The sequence below is a fragment of the Arachis hypogaea genome, chromosome 13, assembly GCF_003086295.3.
Source record: "Arachis hypogaea cultivar Tifrunner chromosome 13, arahy.Tifrunner.gnm2.J5K5, whole genome shotgun sequence".
Taxonomy (NCBI): domain Eukaryota; kingdom Viridiplantae; phylum Streptophyta; class Magnoliopsida; order Fabales; family Fabaceae; genus Arachis; species Arachis hypogaea.
The window spans coordinates 139889178-139907774 of record NC_092048.1 but is presented as its reverse complement, the minus strand read 5'-3'; the positions used below and the strand labels follow the sequence as shown (position 1 = coordinate 139907774).

The window sequence follows — 18597 nt, the reverse complement described above, 5'->3', positions numbered from 1 at the left end:
AAGATATTTTTATTAAATATAATTATAAATAAAAGTTGATAGAAGTTGATAAAATTCTTATTGATTATATAACAAGATTGATTAATTAATCACTACTCATTAATACCGACTAAACGAGTATATAACGATATGAGCTCATAAAGCCTAACAAAAACATAATCAAAAGCTGTATATAAGTAAGGCAACTACTTAAATAACGAAGATACTAAAAATATCTTTTTACAAAGATTTTTGTATTAAAAGTGTATTTTGTTTATTTAGTCATTTTTTTAAAAATAATATTTTTATAATATATTAAAATTAAATTTTATAATTTATCATCTAATAGTAAAAAAAAAAACTCATCTTCATATGAAGATAATTATAAAATTTTCATGGTAGTATCTACCTAAAAGTAATAACTTAATGAAAAATATTATTTGTACACCAAAATCAGCCACTAAAATTAGTTATCAATATATTTGTGTATAAATATACGTGTGGTTTAATTTATTTTCAATGCGTATTTACCGGCAAGTGTACCGGGTCGCATCAAGTAATAATAACTCATATGAGTGAGGTCGATCCCACAGGGATTGAAGGATTGAGCAATTTTAGTTTAGTGGTTGATTTAGTCAAGCGAATCAAGTTTTGGTTGAGTGGGTCATATTTAACAGAAGCTAAATTGCTTGGAATATAAAGGGAGGAGGGAGAATTGCAGTAAATTAAAGAACAGGAAAATAAACTTGCTGAATCTTAAAGAACAAGAAAGTAAATGACTGAAACTTAAAGTGCAAGAAATGTAAACTGCAGTAACTTAAATGGCAAGGAATGTAAATTGCTTGAATGTAAAAGGGATTCGAGGACTGGGATTGCAGAATCTAAACAAAGAGAAATTGGATTGCCACAATTAATAGAGCAGAAACTGAATTAGAAGCAATTAGAATTCAAACAGAAATTGAAATTAAAGTGCAGCAGGGTTCACAGAAGAACCAAAAGTAAATTGGGATCTCAGGACTCCAGAGACTAGGTAGCAGAGTCTAGATCTCAATTACCTTCCTAGATCCAAGCTCTCAAAAGCAATTAACAAGAAATTGAAGAAGAAGCAGTAAAGGGAATGTAAATGAGTCCAATTAAGCAGAAGAGAAATTAAAGAGCTCTTGAGTGGAGATTGAGACAGAATTTCCTCAATTCTTAACACCCAAGACTCAAACAAGAAAATTCAAAGTGCCCAAGCAAGAACGAGGAAGAAGAGAGATCAATTCTCCTCCCCAGTTCTCTAAAATCTCGGTTCAGTCTCTCAAGAAAAGTTGCAGAAATTCAAAGCTCAAATAAAGTGCAAAATTCAAAAGCTAAGCAAAAGATCCTAATTACATCAAACTAGCTCCTATTTATACACTTTCTATTCTTGGATTTTGGGATTTGGATGGGCTTTTGATTTGGTGAAGAAATGAATTAAATTGGATTTTTAATTCAATTTTTGGCCTAAAAAGAGTAGCTTCCAGGAGGCTGCCCTGCCCTTGCGGAGGGCAGGGCAGGATTTGGTGCTTGGTGCGTGCGTGGTGCGCCAGAATGGTGCCTTGGTGCGCAGGATGCTGCCCTGCCCTCGCGGAGGGCAGGGCAGAAAAAATTGGTGCGCCAGATGGGTGCTGTGGTGCGCTGCTGGTGCTGCCAGATTCGTTCCTTGGTGCGCCAGATTCGTTCCTTGGTGCGCCAGATTCATGCCACACAAAATGCTGCCCTGCCCTCGCGGAGGGCAGGGCAGTGTTTCCAAACTGAAGTCCCGCGTTCGAATCATGGCAAAAACACACGCTACTTAATTTCCTTGGCTTTCTTGGCACCAAAGTGAGGCTTAATTCCTTGCTTCCTCATGGTCCCGTGTTCAACTCTTGTGGCAAGCATTGGTAGACATTTTCCTTTGATTTTCTTCCCTTGTGAGCCCGATACTGCCCTTGTGGAGGGCAGGGCAACATTTTCTTCTTCTTGATTCCAAGGCACAGATTTGTGCTCTGCCCTTGTAGTGGGCAGGGCAGAGTTGCCTTTCATGCTTTGTTCCCTTATGTTGCCCTCCTAGAGGGCAGTGTGCCCTTGTGGAGGGCAATGCTTGCCTCCCCTCTTTACATGCGGCACACTTCTCCTTCCTTTAACCACGTTTTCTTCTCCTTTGGTCACGCTTTCTCTTTTATTCTTTTCTTCACCTACAATAAACCAAAACAACCACTCCAAGTATCACTAAATTCACAAGGCTTATAAATCAATTAAAATTCAATTAAAATTAGCTTAAACCTCATGAGTTAACATTAATTTCATGGTGGTTGTTTGATTTAAAGAAGTTATGCATTTTCACTCCAAATCACTTACTTAGGATGCAAGAAAGTGCATAAAGACTAATAAAACAAGTGAAATTAGCTTGAAAAACGGGTATATGATGACTTGTCGTCACAACACCAAACTTAAATCTTGCTTGTCCCCAAGCAAGCATCAAAATTAAGAGCAATTGAAACGAATTAAGAAAAGAACACATATCCTTATTAGGCATATAGCAGAACTTGATTTATGGGATCTTTATGCAGACAATGATAACTCAATTATTGTTACTGTTACATAATATACATCTTTCCTCAAAGGCTTGCTAAACTTGCTGTTATAAGACTTACTCTTTAATTACTCTCTTGCTAACTTTTCTTTCTTATAATGCTTAACAAGCTTATTATTCTTTTGGAGGTTTGGTGTCCAATGTTGCAGTAGTAGTCTTTGGCTTTATTTTTTTTTCTTTTACTCAACATCTTTCCACCACAGACACATGGCTCACTATTTCTTCCTAGGATCATTGATGCCCAGCATCTCTTTGGATAACTAAATGTTCTGTATCTAAGTTGCTCTTTACTGTGGACTTTCAATTGGCCATCCCAAATCAGTTGATCTAAGTGACCGGGTTTTAAAATACCCCTTAGAATTTACTCCTCCAAGCATATCTCAGTACAAGAACACCACAGGCATATGTCCTAGGGTCCAAGCTATTGGTGTCCAACCTTTATTCTTTGTTTTTCTTGCCATTTTGGCTTTTTTCTTCTTCCTTTTCTTTCTGTTTTTGTTCCCAAGGGCTTTTTCATTATTAATAAGAGTCTTTGTAACAGCAAGCTAACTCACATTTGAATGAGAATGATATTATGCAACAATTATTTCATGAGTTATGCATTTAATCAGACACATATACCACCACTAACTTCCATTCTTACTTATGCAACATTGGATATTTCACTTTTCAATTCAAACAAGTCTCTTTTATTCAAGCATGTGGGAAACAAAACAAAATTTCAAGCTAAGTAATGGATAACAAGCATTATGCAGATTTAGCATTTTTAACAAACAATTTCACTTGCAACTAGATAAACATTTTAGCAAGACATACAATGGTTTCCAGATTCAAAACATTTCACAGCAGCAAGGATTAAGTTTAGATACAACCTTTGAAGTTGCAGCCCTTTGATTCTTCCTTCTGTTGTGTTCTCTTTGAGTTAAGATACATAATGTCTTCAATTGTTGACTCATGTCCTGCATAATTCTCAAAGTTGCTTGCTTCTCAAGCCCTTAATTGTATGGTTAGTATGCATAAATTGAGTGTGGCTCTTGGTTTTATTTAGGTGTGAGAACACCAAACTTAATTGTTTGCCACTGCTTCTGATGCAACAGTTAACCATATATGAAACCTTGTGTCCTTGCTAAAGGTTATGAAATTAAAGCTAGAAAGAAGTTAAACTGTTGAATAATGTGTTTGGTTGCTTGGAGCTAGCATCATGCAAGAGGTGAGAATGTGTTTTTAAATAATATTTTTGGTGGAACACCAAACTTAGAATCTTTCATTCTCCCTTAAATTGTTTTGGTGTGCAACACCAAACTTAGCTCCTTGCAATCCATACTAATTATTCAACATTTTTATTGAAAAAGCTATGAAAAGAAAGCTACCTCAGGTTGGGTTGCCTCCCAACAAGCGCTTCTTTATTGTCACTAGCTTGACATCTTACTCTTTGATCATGGGGGCTGAAAATATAGTGCCTCAGCTTTTCTCCTCTTACTGTGAACTTCCTTCTAGTCTCCTCTTTGATGATCTCTAGGTGTTCAAGTGAAAGGACCCGGTTCACAGTGTAGTATTCAGATAATTGTGGAGACACCTTCATTGGTTGGGTGTTTAACACCTCCCCTGGTGAAAAGCCTTCAGTAGGGATCTTCTTATTTCTCCACCCTCTTGGCCTCTTCTTCTTTTCTTTCTCAAGAGATACTCGCTGCCTTGGTGGTTCTTTATCTGGGATGTTGAATTTCTCATCTGGGGGTTTTGGATCTAGTTCCTCCTTGACTTCTTTGGTTTGTTGCACCATCTCTACTGCTTTCAAGCAAGGATTTAGAAGTCTTGGAGTTAACTCATTGACTGCCTCCTTCAAACTTTGATCTCTGGCCTTATCCTTCATAAAATCTTCTTCTTGAGTAGGTTCATGCAGGATTTTAAAAACATGGAATGCTAGGTGCTCATCATGCACTCTCAGCAACAATTCTCCTTTTCCAACATCTATCAATGCTCTGCCCGTAGCTAGGAAAGGCCTCCCCAGGATGATTGGAGTGTTAGGGTCCTCTTCTATATCTGAGATAACAAAGTCAGTAGAGAGAAAGAATTTTTCCACTTTTATCAACACATTCTCCACAACTCCCAGTGCTTGCTTAATGGATTTGTCAGCCATTTGGAGAACTATTCGTGTGGACTTCAGCTCAGAAATTTGAAGTTTCCTCATTAGAGACAAAGGCATCAAGTTTATGCTTGCACCGAGGTCACAAAATGACTTCTCAATTGTTATGTTTCCTATGGTGCAAGGTATGTAAAACTCCCAGGATCATCTTTTTTCTCTGGCAACTCTCTTTGGAGGATAGCACTACATTCTTTTGTTATCTCAACAATCTGTCCTTCCTTCAGGGATCTTTTCTTTGTGAGTACTTCTTTCATAAATTTGGCATATAGTGGCATATGTTCAAGTACTTCCAAGAAAGGAATATTGATGCTGAGCGTCTTGAATATGTCCAGAAATTTTGAGTATTGCTTATCCTCATTTTCTTTTTTAAACCTCTGAGGGTACGGAAGTTTGGGGACACAAGGATTCACTTCTTCCCTCTTCTTTTGTAGTTGTGATTCAATGATGTTCTTGTCTCCCTTTGAAATTTGTGCATTTTTGGTTTCTTGATCCTCTTTACTTTTCCCTTCTGTCTCTTCTTGTGGAACTTCTCTGTTATGTTTGTCCTGATTGATGGCTTCCTTCTTCATAGTCTTCTCACTTTCCACTGTGATTACTTTGCACTCCTCCCATTTTGTGGCTTTTCCTTTGTCCCTTGGGTGTTCTTCAGTGACATTGGGGAAGGCATTTGCTCTCTTCTCATCCATTTCTGAAATTTGCTTAGCCATTTGCCCCATGTGTCTCTCAAGGTTTCTGATTGAGGTTTCTTGGTTTTTGAATGCCAGGGTCTGATCTTTCCTTGCAGCTTCCTGATCTTGTCTTGCCATCTCTTGATTTTTCATGAGTTTCTCCATCATTTTCTCTAGACTTGAGATTCTTTGAGAGTCTGAATTTGGTTGTGGTTGTGTGAAATGAGATGGTTGTTGTTGGAAGTTGTTTGAATTAATTATGGGGGTACTTTGTGGGTGGGATGTGGATGTGGAAAAGTTATTCTGGTGGTTTTGTGAGTTATTATGGGGTTGGTGATATGTGTTTTGTGAATTTTTGAATTAGTTAGTATTATTGGATGAATGGTTATGGTTGCTTGTGTTGCTGAGGCTGCCAGAGTTGAAGTCCCTTTTGTCCTTGATTCTGATGCTCACCCCACCTTGAATTAGAATGAGTCTTCCAGGGTGTCTTGTGTGCATTACCATGAAAATTGTGTTGAAATGAACTTGAAGTATTTTTCATGCATTGTACCTGCTCAGGGCTTTGTTGCTCAAAATTGAATATCCCAAAACTTTCTTCAGATTGATTCCACCCATGTGAGGTTTGAGATTGGCATTGTGTGTTTACTGCAACACCTTGCAATCCATCAATTTTCTTGGCCATCATTTCTATTTGTTGCTGAAGCTGTTGATGCATCTGTTTGTTTTGTGCCAAGAGAACGTCAACACCTTCAAGCTCCAGCACATCCCTTCTCTGGGCTGGTTGGCGTTGTCTTTGATGAGCAAAGAAATATTGATTGTTTGCCACCATCTCTATGAGGTTTTGGGCTTCCTCTGCTGTCTTCATTAGCTGCAATGAGCCTCCTGCTGAATGATCTAATGCTTCTTGAGCTTTCTGGGTCAACCCTTCATAGAAGTTTTGGAGTCTATCCCACTCATTAAACATTTCTAGGGGACATTTCCTGATTAAGGCCTTGTATCTCTCCCAGGCATCATACAGTGACTCTCTATCCATTTGAATGAATGTTTGCACCTCTGTTTTCAGCTTGATAATCCTTTGAGGAGGATAGAACTTAGCTAGGAATTTGCTCACTAAGTCTTCCCAATTATTGATGCTTTCTTTGGGAAATGTCTCTAGCCATTGAGTGGCCTTATCCTTCAGAGAGAATGGAAACAGCAGTAGCTTGTAGATGTCTGGATGCACACCACTTGTTTTGACAGTTTCACAAATCCTGAGGAAGATGGATAAGTGTTGGTTTGGATCTTCAAGTGGACTTCCTCCATAGGAGCAATTGTTTTGCACCAGAATGATAAGTTGAGGCTTCAACTCAAAATTATTTGCATGAACGTTGGGAGTGAGTATGCTACTCCCACAGTTTCTTGCAATGGGGATAGTGTAAGAGGCCAACACCCTTCTTGCAGGCTGGGTATTGTTGCTCACTCCCTCTTCACGCACCTCAACCTCCATGACTTGCAAGAATCACAAACAAACCAAATGAAACATGGACATTCTAATGCTAGAATGTGGTTAGAAGGTTAGGTGACACAATGTGTCAAATAGTTAATGTGCTTAGTTAAAAAGAAAAAAATGCTTAATCTAGACCACCACCTTACTTAATCATTGTCAATCAAATTCAATCCCCGACAACGGCGCCAAAAACTTGATGTGTGGAAAACGATCCAACACAAAACTCACCGGCAAGTGTACCGGGTCGCATCAAGTAATAATAACTCACATGAGTGAGGTCGATCCCACAGGGATTGAAGGATTGAGCAATTTTAGTTTAGTGGTTGATTTAGTCAAGCGAATCAAGTTTTGGTTGAGTGGGTCGTATTTAACAGAAGCTAAATTGCTTGGAATATAAAGGGAGGAGGGAGAATTGCAGTAAATTAAAGAACAGGAAAATAAACTTGCTGAATCTTAAAGAACAAGAAAGTAAATGACTGAAACTTAAAGTGCAAGAAATGTAAATTGCAGTAACTTAAATGGCAAGGAATGTAAATTGCTTGAATGTAAAAGGGATTCGAGGACTGGGATTGCAGAATCTAAACAAAGAGAAATTGGATTGCCACAATTAATAGAGCAGAAGCTGAATTAGAAGCAATTAGAATTCAAACAGAAATTGAAATTAAAGTGCAGCAGGGTTCACAGAAGAACCAAAAGTAAATTGGGATCTCAGGACTCCAGAGACTAGGTAGTAGAGCCTAGATCTCAATTACCTTCCTAGATCCAAGCTCTCAAAAGCAATTAACAAGAAATTGAAGAAGAAGCAGTAAAGGGAATGTAAATGAGTCCAATTAAGCAGAAGAGAAATTAAAGAGCTCTTGAGTGGAGATTGAGACAGAATTTCCTCAATTCTTAACACCCAAGACTCAAACAAGAAAATTCAAAGTGCCCAAGCAAGAACGAGGAAGAAGAGAGATCAATTCTCCTCCCCAGTTCTCTAAAATCTCGGTTCAGTCTCTCAAGAAAAGTTGCAGAAATTCAAAGCTCAAATAAAGTGCAAAATTCAAAAGCTAAGCAAAAGATCCTAATTACATCAAACTAGCTCCTATTTATACACTTTCTATTCTTGGATTTTGGGATTTGGATGGGCTTTTGATTTGGTGAAGAAATGAATTAAATTGGATTTTTAATTCAATTTTTGGCCTAAAAAGAGTAGCTTCCAGGAGGCTGCCCTGCCCTTGCGGAGGGCAAGGCAGGATTTGGTGCTTGGTGCGTGCGTGGTGCGCCAGAATGGTGCCTTGGTGCGCAGGATGCTGCCCTGCCCTCGCGGAGGGCAGGGCAGAAAAAATTGGTGCGCCAGATGGGTGCTGTGGTGCGCTGCTGGTGCTGCCAGATTCGTTCCTTGGTGCGCCAGATTCATGCCACACAAAATGCTGCCCTGCCCTCGCGGAGGGCAGGGCAGTGTTTTCAAACTGAAGTCCCGCGTTCGAATCATGGCAGAAACACACGCTACTTAATTTCCTTGGCTTTCTTGGCACCAAAGTGAGGCTTAATTCCTTGCTTCCTCATGGTCCCGTGTTCAACTCTTGTGGCAAGCATTGGTAGACATTTTTCTTTGATTTTCTTCCCTTGTGAGCCCGATACTGCCCTTGTGGAGGGCAGGGCAACATTTTCTTCTTCTTGATTCCAAGGCACAGATTTGTGCTCTGCCCTTGTAGTGGGCAGGGCAGAGTTGCCTTTCATGCTTTGTTCCCTTATGTTGCCCTCCTAGAGGGCAGTGTGCCCTTGTGGAGGGCAATGCTTGCCTCCCCTCTTTACATGCGGCACACTTCTCCTTCCTTTGACCACGTTTTCTTCTCCTTTGGTCACGCTTTCTTAGGCCACGCTTTCTCTTTTATTCTTTTCTTCACCTACAATAAACCAAAACAACCACTCCAAGTATCACTAAATTCACAAGGCTTATAAATCAATTAAAATTCAATTAAAATTAGCTTAAACCTCATGAGTTAACATTAATTTCATGGTGGTTGTTTGATTTAAAGAAGTTATGCATTTTCACTCCAAATCACTTACTTAGGATGCAAGAAAGTGCATAAAGACTAATAAAACAAGTGAAATTAGCTTGAAAAATGGGTATATGATGACTTGTCATCAATACGTAGCATAACCCTAACTTAATATGTTACTAAATTATGACATTAAAAACGAAAAAAAGAGCCACTCAAATAAAAACACCTAAAACATTTTTTTTAGTAATTAAAATTCAATACATATAATTGATTAAATTGTGTTATTTTTGTCAAAATTAAATCAGACAAATTAATTTAGTCGAAAAATCGATGAACCAAATCTTGAATCAGTCTAAATTAATATTATTTTTTATAAAAAATGACTATAATACTCCTATTATAGAAAACGACTAAAATACTCGTATTATATATATATTAATTTTGAAAATTCTAACCCTTCTCTTCTCTTTATATCATCATAAAATTAAGATTAAGATTCTCAAAATTAATTATAAGAGTATTTTAGTCATTTTCTATAATAAAAATATTGTAATAATTTTTTATAAAAAAATATTAATTTAGACAGATTTAAAATTTGGTTCATCGATTTTTTAACCAAATCGATTTATCCAATCTAATTTGATCAAAATAACCTGATTTAATTGATTACATATTAACTTTTAATTATTAAAAAATATCTTTAAAAAAGACATTTTAGATGTCTTTACTTCCAAACAAAAAATGTCTACATAACCGAATGTTATTAAAAAAATAAAAAATACACAATTTTTTTATTACCACTCAATTACACTACTCACTTGAAGTATCAAAATGTTTTGTAGTTATTTTCCCCGTCTGATACTAACACAGCTTGGATTAAGATTCCTGTAAACTCATAAGTTTGGAAACCCTACTTCAAGTAGGGGTGCACACGGCTCGACCCGGCCTGAAAATTCGGCCCGGATCCGAAGGATTTTGAACGATGAAGACCCGGACCTGAAGTGATCCGGGGTGAACCCAGAAAAAAAATAAAATCAGGAAAGGAGGTGAAGTCGGGACCGGGCCATGGCTCAGGTCACCCGGATCCGGACCGATGGCCCGACCATATACACAAAACACAGTTACAGATTTCAAATTAGGGGCTAGGGCACAACACATTCAGTCCATTCTCCATTCATTGCCTCCCTCAGTAGCTCAGCCATTCAGGCTCACTCCCACACCCCCAGTCCCCAGTCCCCACTCCGGCACCGGCAGTCCCCACTCCCCATGGCACAGGCTGATCCGGTGACCCTTGACCTCATCTTCTCTCCTCACGGCCCACTTCTAGTCTCGCAGCACGTACCACGCAGTCGCCCCCTCCTCCCATTCTAGTCTCTTCTCAACCCTCCGTGTTTCACCTCAGTCACCGGCGAAGCTCTTCGTTTGACTGATGACGGTGACAACCTACGGTGCTGCCCTGCTTCTCGGTGACGTGACGCTTTTGTGCTTGACTCAGTCGTCCTCTTCTCTATTACTACCCCGCCGTTGCTCTGCTCTGCTAGTCCTACTCCTTCTGCTCAGCTCTCTTCTTCGGTCTTCTTCTCAGGTCTTCTTCTCAGGTAAGTAATTAATTTTATTATTTCATTAATATTCTGATTAAGGATTAGGGATTTTGATTATCAGAATTTGTGAATTTAGGATATGGGTGTTGATTTTCATTATTAGAACTCTGATTAGGTGTCGGTGTTGATGTATGTTTAGCTGATTTTTGTTCTGAATTGTTGTTGATTACTGATGTGTTTAGTGAATAGTGATTACTTGTTCTGTATTTATTGATTTTTCACTAATTAGGTGTGGGTGTTAATGTGTATTATGATTTGTTTAGCTGACTTTTGTTTTGAGTTGTTCTTGATTACTGATGTATTTACTGATTATTTGTTCTGTGTTTACTAATTTTTTACTAATTACTTATTTTGTGTTATGATAATTAGTTACTGATTACTTGTTCTTGATCACTGTTTACTGTTTAGCTAATTTCTATGTTTACTGATTTTTTACTGATTTCTAAATTATTACTTGTGTTTACTGTATGTTTACTGATTTATTTTTTCATGTTTTATTATAAGATTTCTATCTTTCTGATTTGCTGATTATTGTTGAATTTGTTCTTGATTTTGCTTGTTTAGATAATGAACAATGGGAGGAGGAGATAATTGCATTTCTCCAGAAATTATCGAGGAGAATAAAACAATGGTAATTGAAGCTAAAAATGTTGTTGTTCCTGCTATTGATGCTGCCACAACTCCTGCTGAACCACAAGTTAATAAAGAAAATAAGGATACAAATATTGAGAATCCAGAAGCTGCTCGTAGGGGAAAAGAAATTGTACGTTTGGCAGTATTTTACACGACTTTCGTTAACTGAGACAAAGGGACAGTACCAGGCTAAATGTAATCATTGCCAGAAAAAATATGATTGTCATCTTACTAAACATGGCACAAATTTTCTAAATAAGCATTTAAAGAGTTTTCATAAGTGGATATTTACTAAAGCGGAGAAGAAGAGGACACTTCATGGCTATATTTCCAAAATTGAGGAAGAAGAGGATATATGCAACGCCTTTAAGGGTTATAACTTGGAAGATTGTAAGAAGTCTGTAGCTGAGTTTGTTGTACTTGATGAAATGCCGTTTAAAGTTGTTGAGGGGATTGGATTTCGTAAGATGTTAAATCAATTTGAGCAAAGATTTATGGTACCATTTAGGATGACAGTCTCAAGAGATTGCTTTCAACTTTATTTAGATGAGAAGAAAAGGCTAAAAAAATGGTTGGCAAAGTCATGTGCTTAGATTTGTTTGACAACAGATTGCTGGACATCAAATTAAAATTATAATTATATAAGCTTGACTGCACATTTCGTTGATGAAGAATATAACTTACAAAAGAGAATTATAAATTTTTGTCAAATTGAGAACCACAAGAGTGACACTGTAGGAAGAAAAATCGAGAAATGCTTGAGAGAGTGGGGAATTGAAAAGGTTTTCACAACACAGTAGATAATGCAAGTTCGAATGATGGAGCTATTACTTATCTTCAAAGAAAATTAGGTGCAAGAGGTGGGTTGGTGTGTGGAGAAAAGTATATGCATGTGAGATGTTGTGCTCATGTTCTTAATTTGATAGTGAATGAAGGAATTAAAAAGCAACAAATTTCAATTAAAAGCATTAAAATTATGTAAGATATGTTAGGTCCTCTCCTCAAAGGACTAAAAAATGTAAAAATTGCATTAAGGCCGAATTAATTGAATCTAAAAGTCTTGTGTGCTTGGATGTTCCAACTAGGTGGAATTCTACCTATCTAATATTGGAACATGCCGAGAAATTTAAAAAAGCTTTTGATAGACTTTATGATCAAGAACCTGATTTTCTTAGATGGTTTAGAGAGGATAGTGGAAAAAAAAAAAAAAGAAAATTGGTCCACCTACACCCCTTGATTGGCAACATGCTAGATTATTCATGGATTTTTTGAGAATCTTCTATGAAATAACTTTGAGTTTCTCATCTTCCTTTCATGTTATATCTAACATATGTTTTCATGAAATTGCAATTGTTGCTTCTCAATTAACATCTTGGAGCCAAAATCATTCTGATTTGTTAGGAAGTATGCCATGCTCTATGAAACATAAATATGATAAATATTGGGGACCGATTGACAAATTTAATCCATTATTACTTGTTACTGTTGTATTGGATCCTCGGTACAAACTAGATTATCTTTTTTGGTGTTTGGAGGATGTTTATGATAAGGAAGTATCTACTAGCATGACTGGTTTTGTTAAACTCACATTAGATACATTGCATAAGTTTTATGAAAAAGAGGTTGTCGATGATAAAGGAAGGGATGATGGTGGAGATTCATCTAGTGTTGTATTGGATGACAATATTAAAATTTCAGCTGGTGCCAATGATGTTTTTGAAAATCGAGTGAATATGTGAAAAAAAATAAAAAAGAGAGAATACTAATGCAGACAGCACAGATGTGGAGAGATATTTGGCCAAGGATACTGTGGAAGATGAGAATTTTAATATATTGACTTGGTGCGTGGAAAGTGAATGCTTCAAAATACAGGATTCTTTCTCTCATAGCCCGTGACATCTTGGTATTCCGATTTCAACTATTGCTTCTGAATCATGCTTTAGCACCGGTAGACGTGTGCTTGATATCTTCCGTAACTCTTTGTCATCATTAATGGCTGAAGCTTTGATATGCATTCAAAGTTGGTTGTGCCCTTCTAAACAAGACATTGAAGATCAAGAATTTGATCAATTTAATAACAGTTAGAAGATTGTTGAAGGTACATTTTTTATATCTTTATTATTTGTGACTTATTTATTTCAAGTAATAATCTTTTATATGAAAAATGAGTAATTTTATATGTTTTATAGGTTTTACTAATGCATCAACATCACAAGGAACGCTTTTTAATTTACATATGGAGGCAAAGGTGGTGTATGAATATGATATGGGGGTGGAAAGTGCTTAACAAAAATGTGGTGTCAGGGAGGAAGCAACTCGGACCATCCAAATTCCCCAAACAAAACGCACGGTCCGAGAAGCCAACATTTGGCTCAGACCACATAGCAACTCGGACCATCCGAGTTCCATCAAGCTCACGGACCGTTCGATTTCCCTTGGACCAATCGCACGGTCCGAATTGGCCTTAGAAAGAACACGCGTCGCTTCCTCGCATCTCCAAGAAACGGTGCCCCTAAAAAACACAAATAACCTCACCCGCTCTCACCACCCGAGTACACACTTCAGTCTCTCACATTTCACTCTCAGACTCCATACTTCTTCTTCCTTTCTCTGGTATTTGCATGGTGGAGAAGCAACAAAATGCCAAAAAAATATAAAGTTAAAGATGTTGATCGATCTGAGCTTCATATTATTCATTATCTCAGTGATCCTGATTATGTAAGTATTTTTTTAAAAATATTTAAATTTTATAATTTTTTTTATATTTATAATTATTTAAATTTAAAATTTAATTATTATGATTGTTGTTAGACATGCAGTTGAAGAATATAAATAGAATGATTATGACTAATTTGAATATTTGTTAGATTTTTTTAAATTTTTGGACAGATTATTAGTTATATATATCATTATTAGGAAATTTTTTATGATTATTGTTGTTAGGTTTTATGTTTTTTCAACTGTAATAGAGAGGCAAATAGAATAGAATAGAATGGTTGTTAAGTTAATAAGTAGATAATGTAATTTATTTTTTAATTTTTTATTAATTTTTAGTATAATTTTGTGTATGGAGATCTTATTTAAATGTGTTTTTAAAAAATTAACTATAACTGTTATTGGTGAAATTAAATGTTAATGTTATTGTTATTGTGATAAAGTGTTAATGCTGAATGATTATTAGGATTATTTTAATTAAGGCATGTTAGATTTTTCTTTATGAGAATATTTAAATGTTTTTAATTCTGGTAATTATTATTAGCAAGTTAATTATTACCGTTGTTAGAATATGAATGATGGCATATACTGAATAATAATATTTTTTATTATGAAAGAAAAAATGTTTAACAAAAGAGTAATTAACATTCGATATTATTCTACATGTTGTAATATTGTTGAGAATTTTGATTAGGAATATATGTATTTGTAATGAGTTTCATTTGCAGTTATGAATAATTTTAAGGATTAATTAAATAATTTTAGAAGTTAGAAGAATTAGTTATATAAGGATTCAATAAAATGATTGATGATGGTAAGTTATTAATTGTTAATTATCTGACTAGTAATTTGTTATGTTTTTTTTTAGAAATCAAGAATGTTGACATGTAACCGTCCAGTTTCTCCGGATCGGTACAATGATAGGGTGGAGGATCATTTGCGAATTACCGGGTTCTATCATGTGTCTCAGATTGGAATAGTGCAGTGTCAGAAAGCATTGGTAAATGCTCTAATCGAACGTTGGCACCCAGACACACATACGTTTCACCTTCCAATTGGTGAATGTGCCGTGACACTTGAAGATGTAGCTCTAATTCTTGGTCTTCCCACAGATGGTCTTCCAGTCACAGGGATGACAATGAGTAGTTTTGAAGCCATGGAGGCAGAGTGTTTGCTTCATTTGGCGTTGTACCACGAAAGGAGGACTGTAGATCTAGCTGCATAAAACTGACCTGGCTGCAGAATCTAAAAGAGAATTTAGAATTGACTGATGAAATAAATATACAGAGGTATGTGAGGTGCCACATTATGTTGCTGATCGGAACGATCCTGTTTGGGGATAAGTCAGGGGCAGGTGTGCACTGGAAATTTCTACCCTTGCTTCGTGACTTTGTCAATATTGGACAGTATAGTTGGGGCTCCGCATTACTAGCACACCTTTACAGGGCATTATGCAGGGCATCTTGTTATAACTGTAAGGAAATAGATGGTCCACTAACACTTCTACTCGGTTGGGCTTGGATCCGACTGCCATATCTATCGCCGCTTCCTAGAGAACCCTGCAGTTTTTCACTAGCAAACAGGTAATATTATGCCACATTGTACCCATTTCTTGATATTTAAGATTCAGTTGATCTAATTGAGAATATCATACTAGGTGGTGTAATTGGGAGCGTGGTGACCGACGATTTAGATATCTGAAGCTAGATCACTTTAGGAAGGCCTTTGATGAACTTCAGGAAGGACAGGTGTGTTTTAGTTAAACAAGTATTAGTTTCGGGTTTATGGGCTTCGATAAAACCATGATGCATTGTTATTGCTGCTTGAGTTATGGGTTGTAATCATGAGTTTCCCTTATTTTTCCAATTTGTCTAGGTTGCTTATGCTGTGGATCGTGTGGATCCGAACATAATTTCTGCTGAAATCTACATGCAATCGGTTGTTTGGAGTGCTACAATTCCATTGGTGTCATTTGAATGTATCGAGTGGCATGCCACCGATAGGGTTAGGCGACAGTTCGGTTTCGTTCAGGGAATACCTATCCCAGAGCAGAATTTGGATAAGGCGCATGGAGAGGTTTTGATTGGTCCTAAGAATCTTAACTGGGCCACGACACCGACTCATTCTAGTTGGGTGATGCATTGGACAAACAAGTATCACTACGTTCTTTCTGAGCTTCCCATGCCTTCACAGCATTCATTGGATAGTTACATGAACTGGTACCGTACAAAATATGGAGACCGCTTAGCCTTGTCGAATCTTGTGGGTGAAGAGAATGATGAAGGTAACCAGGACATGGATGCGGGTAATGAGGATACGGATGGGGGTAATCAGGATACCGATGAGGGTAGTCAGGATATGGATGAGGTCAATGAAGAGCAGGAGCCACATATATCACTTCCAAATCCGCCTCCACAAGAACAACCTCAGCCCTCAACCCAGTATCTACCTCAGACACAGTTCACCCCATCATTTCCAATGTAGCAACAATATTGGGGTATGTCACAGTTTGAAACAGGTGAAGGATGTTCTTTTAGCCAGTTGCTTGGGTTCATGGCAGCAGATGCAGCACAGTCACAATATGGCCATCAGCCTGAGTTCATGCCAGGCAGGTATTCATTGGATGCGAGGTATCCATGCAATACCTCATCCGTTGCTTCTGGAGGGTTCGTATCTGTCGACTCTAGTAGGAGTGAGGGTGGACGCGGTGTCCTTAATACTTAAAATCCTAACCGTCTTAACATGGGACTTATTGAGGAAGACACTAACACACTCGAACGAGAAACCGATGCCTATCTAGCAGACGACCCAGATGACGAAGGCGATGATGAGGAGGATGATATTGAGGAGTTTGATGAGGATGAAGAATCTCGTAACGATGATATTATGTTAAATATTTTACTTTATGTATTCGATTACATATTTATTTTGTTTGCATAAATGGCATCTCTTTGTGGTTTTTCATAATTGATTTGTTGTATGTATGTTGGTTATGATTATATAATATGCTGCATCTACTTATTTATTCAAAATTGTATACAGGTCAGGCACACAGTCCGGATGACAATGTCAAAGGTTACAATCTACGGATCGATCCGCCACGTCGGAATGCTAATCGTTCCACTCCATCTGTCTTCAAAAAAGCGGCAAAGAAATGCAAGAAATTTGTGAAGGATGTAAAGTGGGCAATGAGAAAGTAATTGTGGAGTTATTTTTAGAGTAATTTGTATTTGTTGGAAATTATGTACTAATGACTTTATGTAATGTTTAGAATAATTTGTATGTGTTGGACTTTGTATAAAGTAACTTCTATGTGTTGGACATTATGTAATAATACATTGCACTAATGGGAAGATTAGTTTGTATGTTTATTGTACTTATGTTGTAGTGATATTATTGATGTATTAATCATCTGGAGTATGTAATAATGTTTCACAAAATCTTAATATGCTCATACAGATATTGATGTATTGATGTATTAACCATCATATTATATAATGCTACAGATAAGTTATATAACTAGATTGTCATAATTTATAAGGTTACATATAGCAGGTCATGTTACCTAAATTTGCTCATTCATGTTATATTATACAATATCATCTTAAAACTGTAAATCTAGGGGGCACCTCTGTTGGTATTTGAACCAGTTGACTGACGGCATCTGCTACGACTATGTCCCTCAGCCCCACATACAGTACATCGCCTAGGACGACGTAACATCTGCGTGTCCATCTCATTTAGAAAGCGTGTCATCCTGGGGCGACCTTTCGTGACCCGTCTCAGGTAGGGATTCGGTATGAAACGAGGTCCGTTGTAAGCAGGCCATGTAGCAGGATTACCTAGTGGCCTAAACCTGACTCGGTACACCCGCCGCACTTGGTCCATCTTATACACATCATGCACATACAGTTGCCAATCCAGTCGCTGGTTGGCACAGCATGCGAACACATGTCTGCAGGGGATCCTGTCCATCTAGAACTCACCACAGTCACATCGTACGCCATGTAGATCGACTGCAAACTCCAGTCCGCTTGGCATCTCACGAACCTCAAAGACCTCATTCTGGCGGTCAAAGCAACTAACCTGAATATTTCCTGATGCAAGTTGGTTTGCATGCAACTTCGAGGTCACTATCTCAGAGAAGACATGGCCAGCATTGATCCGGACTTCCGCCTCCGCTCTTTTTCGGGTGAACAACTCATTTAGCCGGTAGAATGTTGCCTTCACAAGAGCAGTAATGGGGAGATTGCGTGCACCCTTCAAAACAGAATTGATGCACTCTACCAGATTCGTTGTCATGTGGCCCCATCGATACCCACCATCGAAGGCCAATGCGTACTGCTCGCGTGGAATTCGGTCTAACCAGTTTGTGTACGCCTGGCCACGATCCCGTAACCGCTGGTAACGCACTTCGTACTCCCGCACCGTCTTCGAATATCCTATTATATCACAACATATAAAAAGCAAACGAATGCACGTCAATAGATTTTTTTAACGAAAAAATTTTAATAAATTGGAGTAATTTCATAAATGGTTACCGATGTTGACGACCAATTTTTGGAGGTACGGTGCCTTGAACTTTCTCAAAAAATTTGACTCTATATGCCTGATGCAAAACATATGAAAAGCTCTAAGAGGTGACCACGCTCCGTTACTAGTTCCACAGCTGCATTGATGGACTCGTGCCTGTCAGATATTAGACCCACACCATCACGAGTTACAACATGTTGACGCAGGTTACTAAGGAAAAAATGCCATGCATCAGAAGTCTCTCCCTCCACAATA

At 37.6% G+C, this 18597-nt stretch overlaps 1 protein-coding gene across 1 annotated transcript; it reads left to right on the top strand.

Moving 5' to 3' along the window:
• The first annotated feature begins 15117 nt into the window (after window positions 1–15117).
• Window positions 15118–16293, top strand: LOC140177780 (serine/threonine-protein phosphatase 7 long form homolog). Its single transcript, XM_072210947.1, has 3 exons — window positions 15118–15392; window positions 15467–15557; window positions 15685–16293. The coding sequence occupies exons 1-3, from the start codon at window positions 15118–15120 to the stop codon at window positions 16291–16293; spliced, it is 975 nt and encodes a 324-aa protein (XP_072067048.1).
• Window positions 16294–18597: the final 2304 nt, after the last annotated feature.

Excerpts from the sequence above, each read along its gene's own strand:
- LOC140177780 (XM_072210947.1), top strand. The coding sequence starts at position 15,118 with ATGTTGCTGATCGGAACGATCCTGTTTGGGGATAAGTCAGGGGCAGGT. Across the intron at positions 15,393-15,466 it reads AGTTTTTCACTAGCAAACAG|GTGGTGTAATTGGGAGCGTG; the intron begins GTAATATTATGC and ends ATATCATACTAG. Across the intron at positions 15,558-15,684 it reads ATGAACTTCAGGAAGGACAG|GTTGCTTATGCTGTGGATCG; the intron begins GTGTGTTTTAGT and ends CAATTTGTCTAG.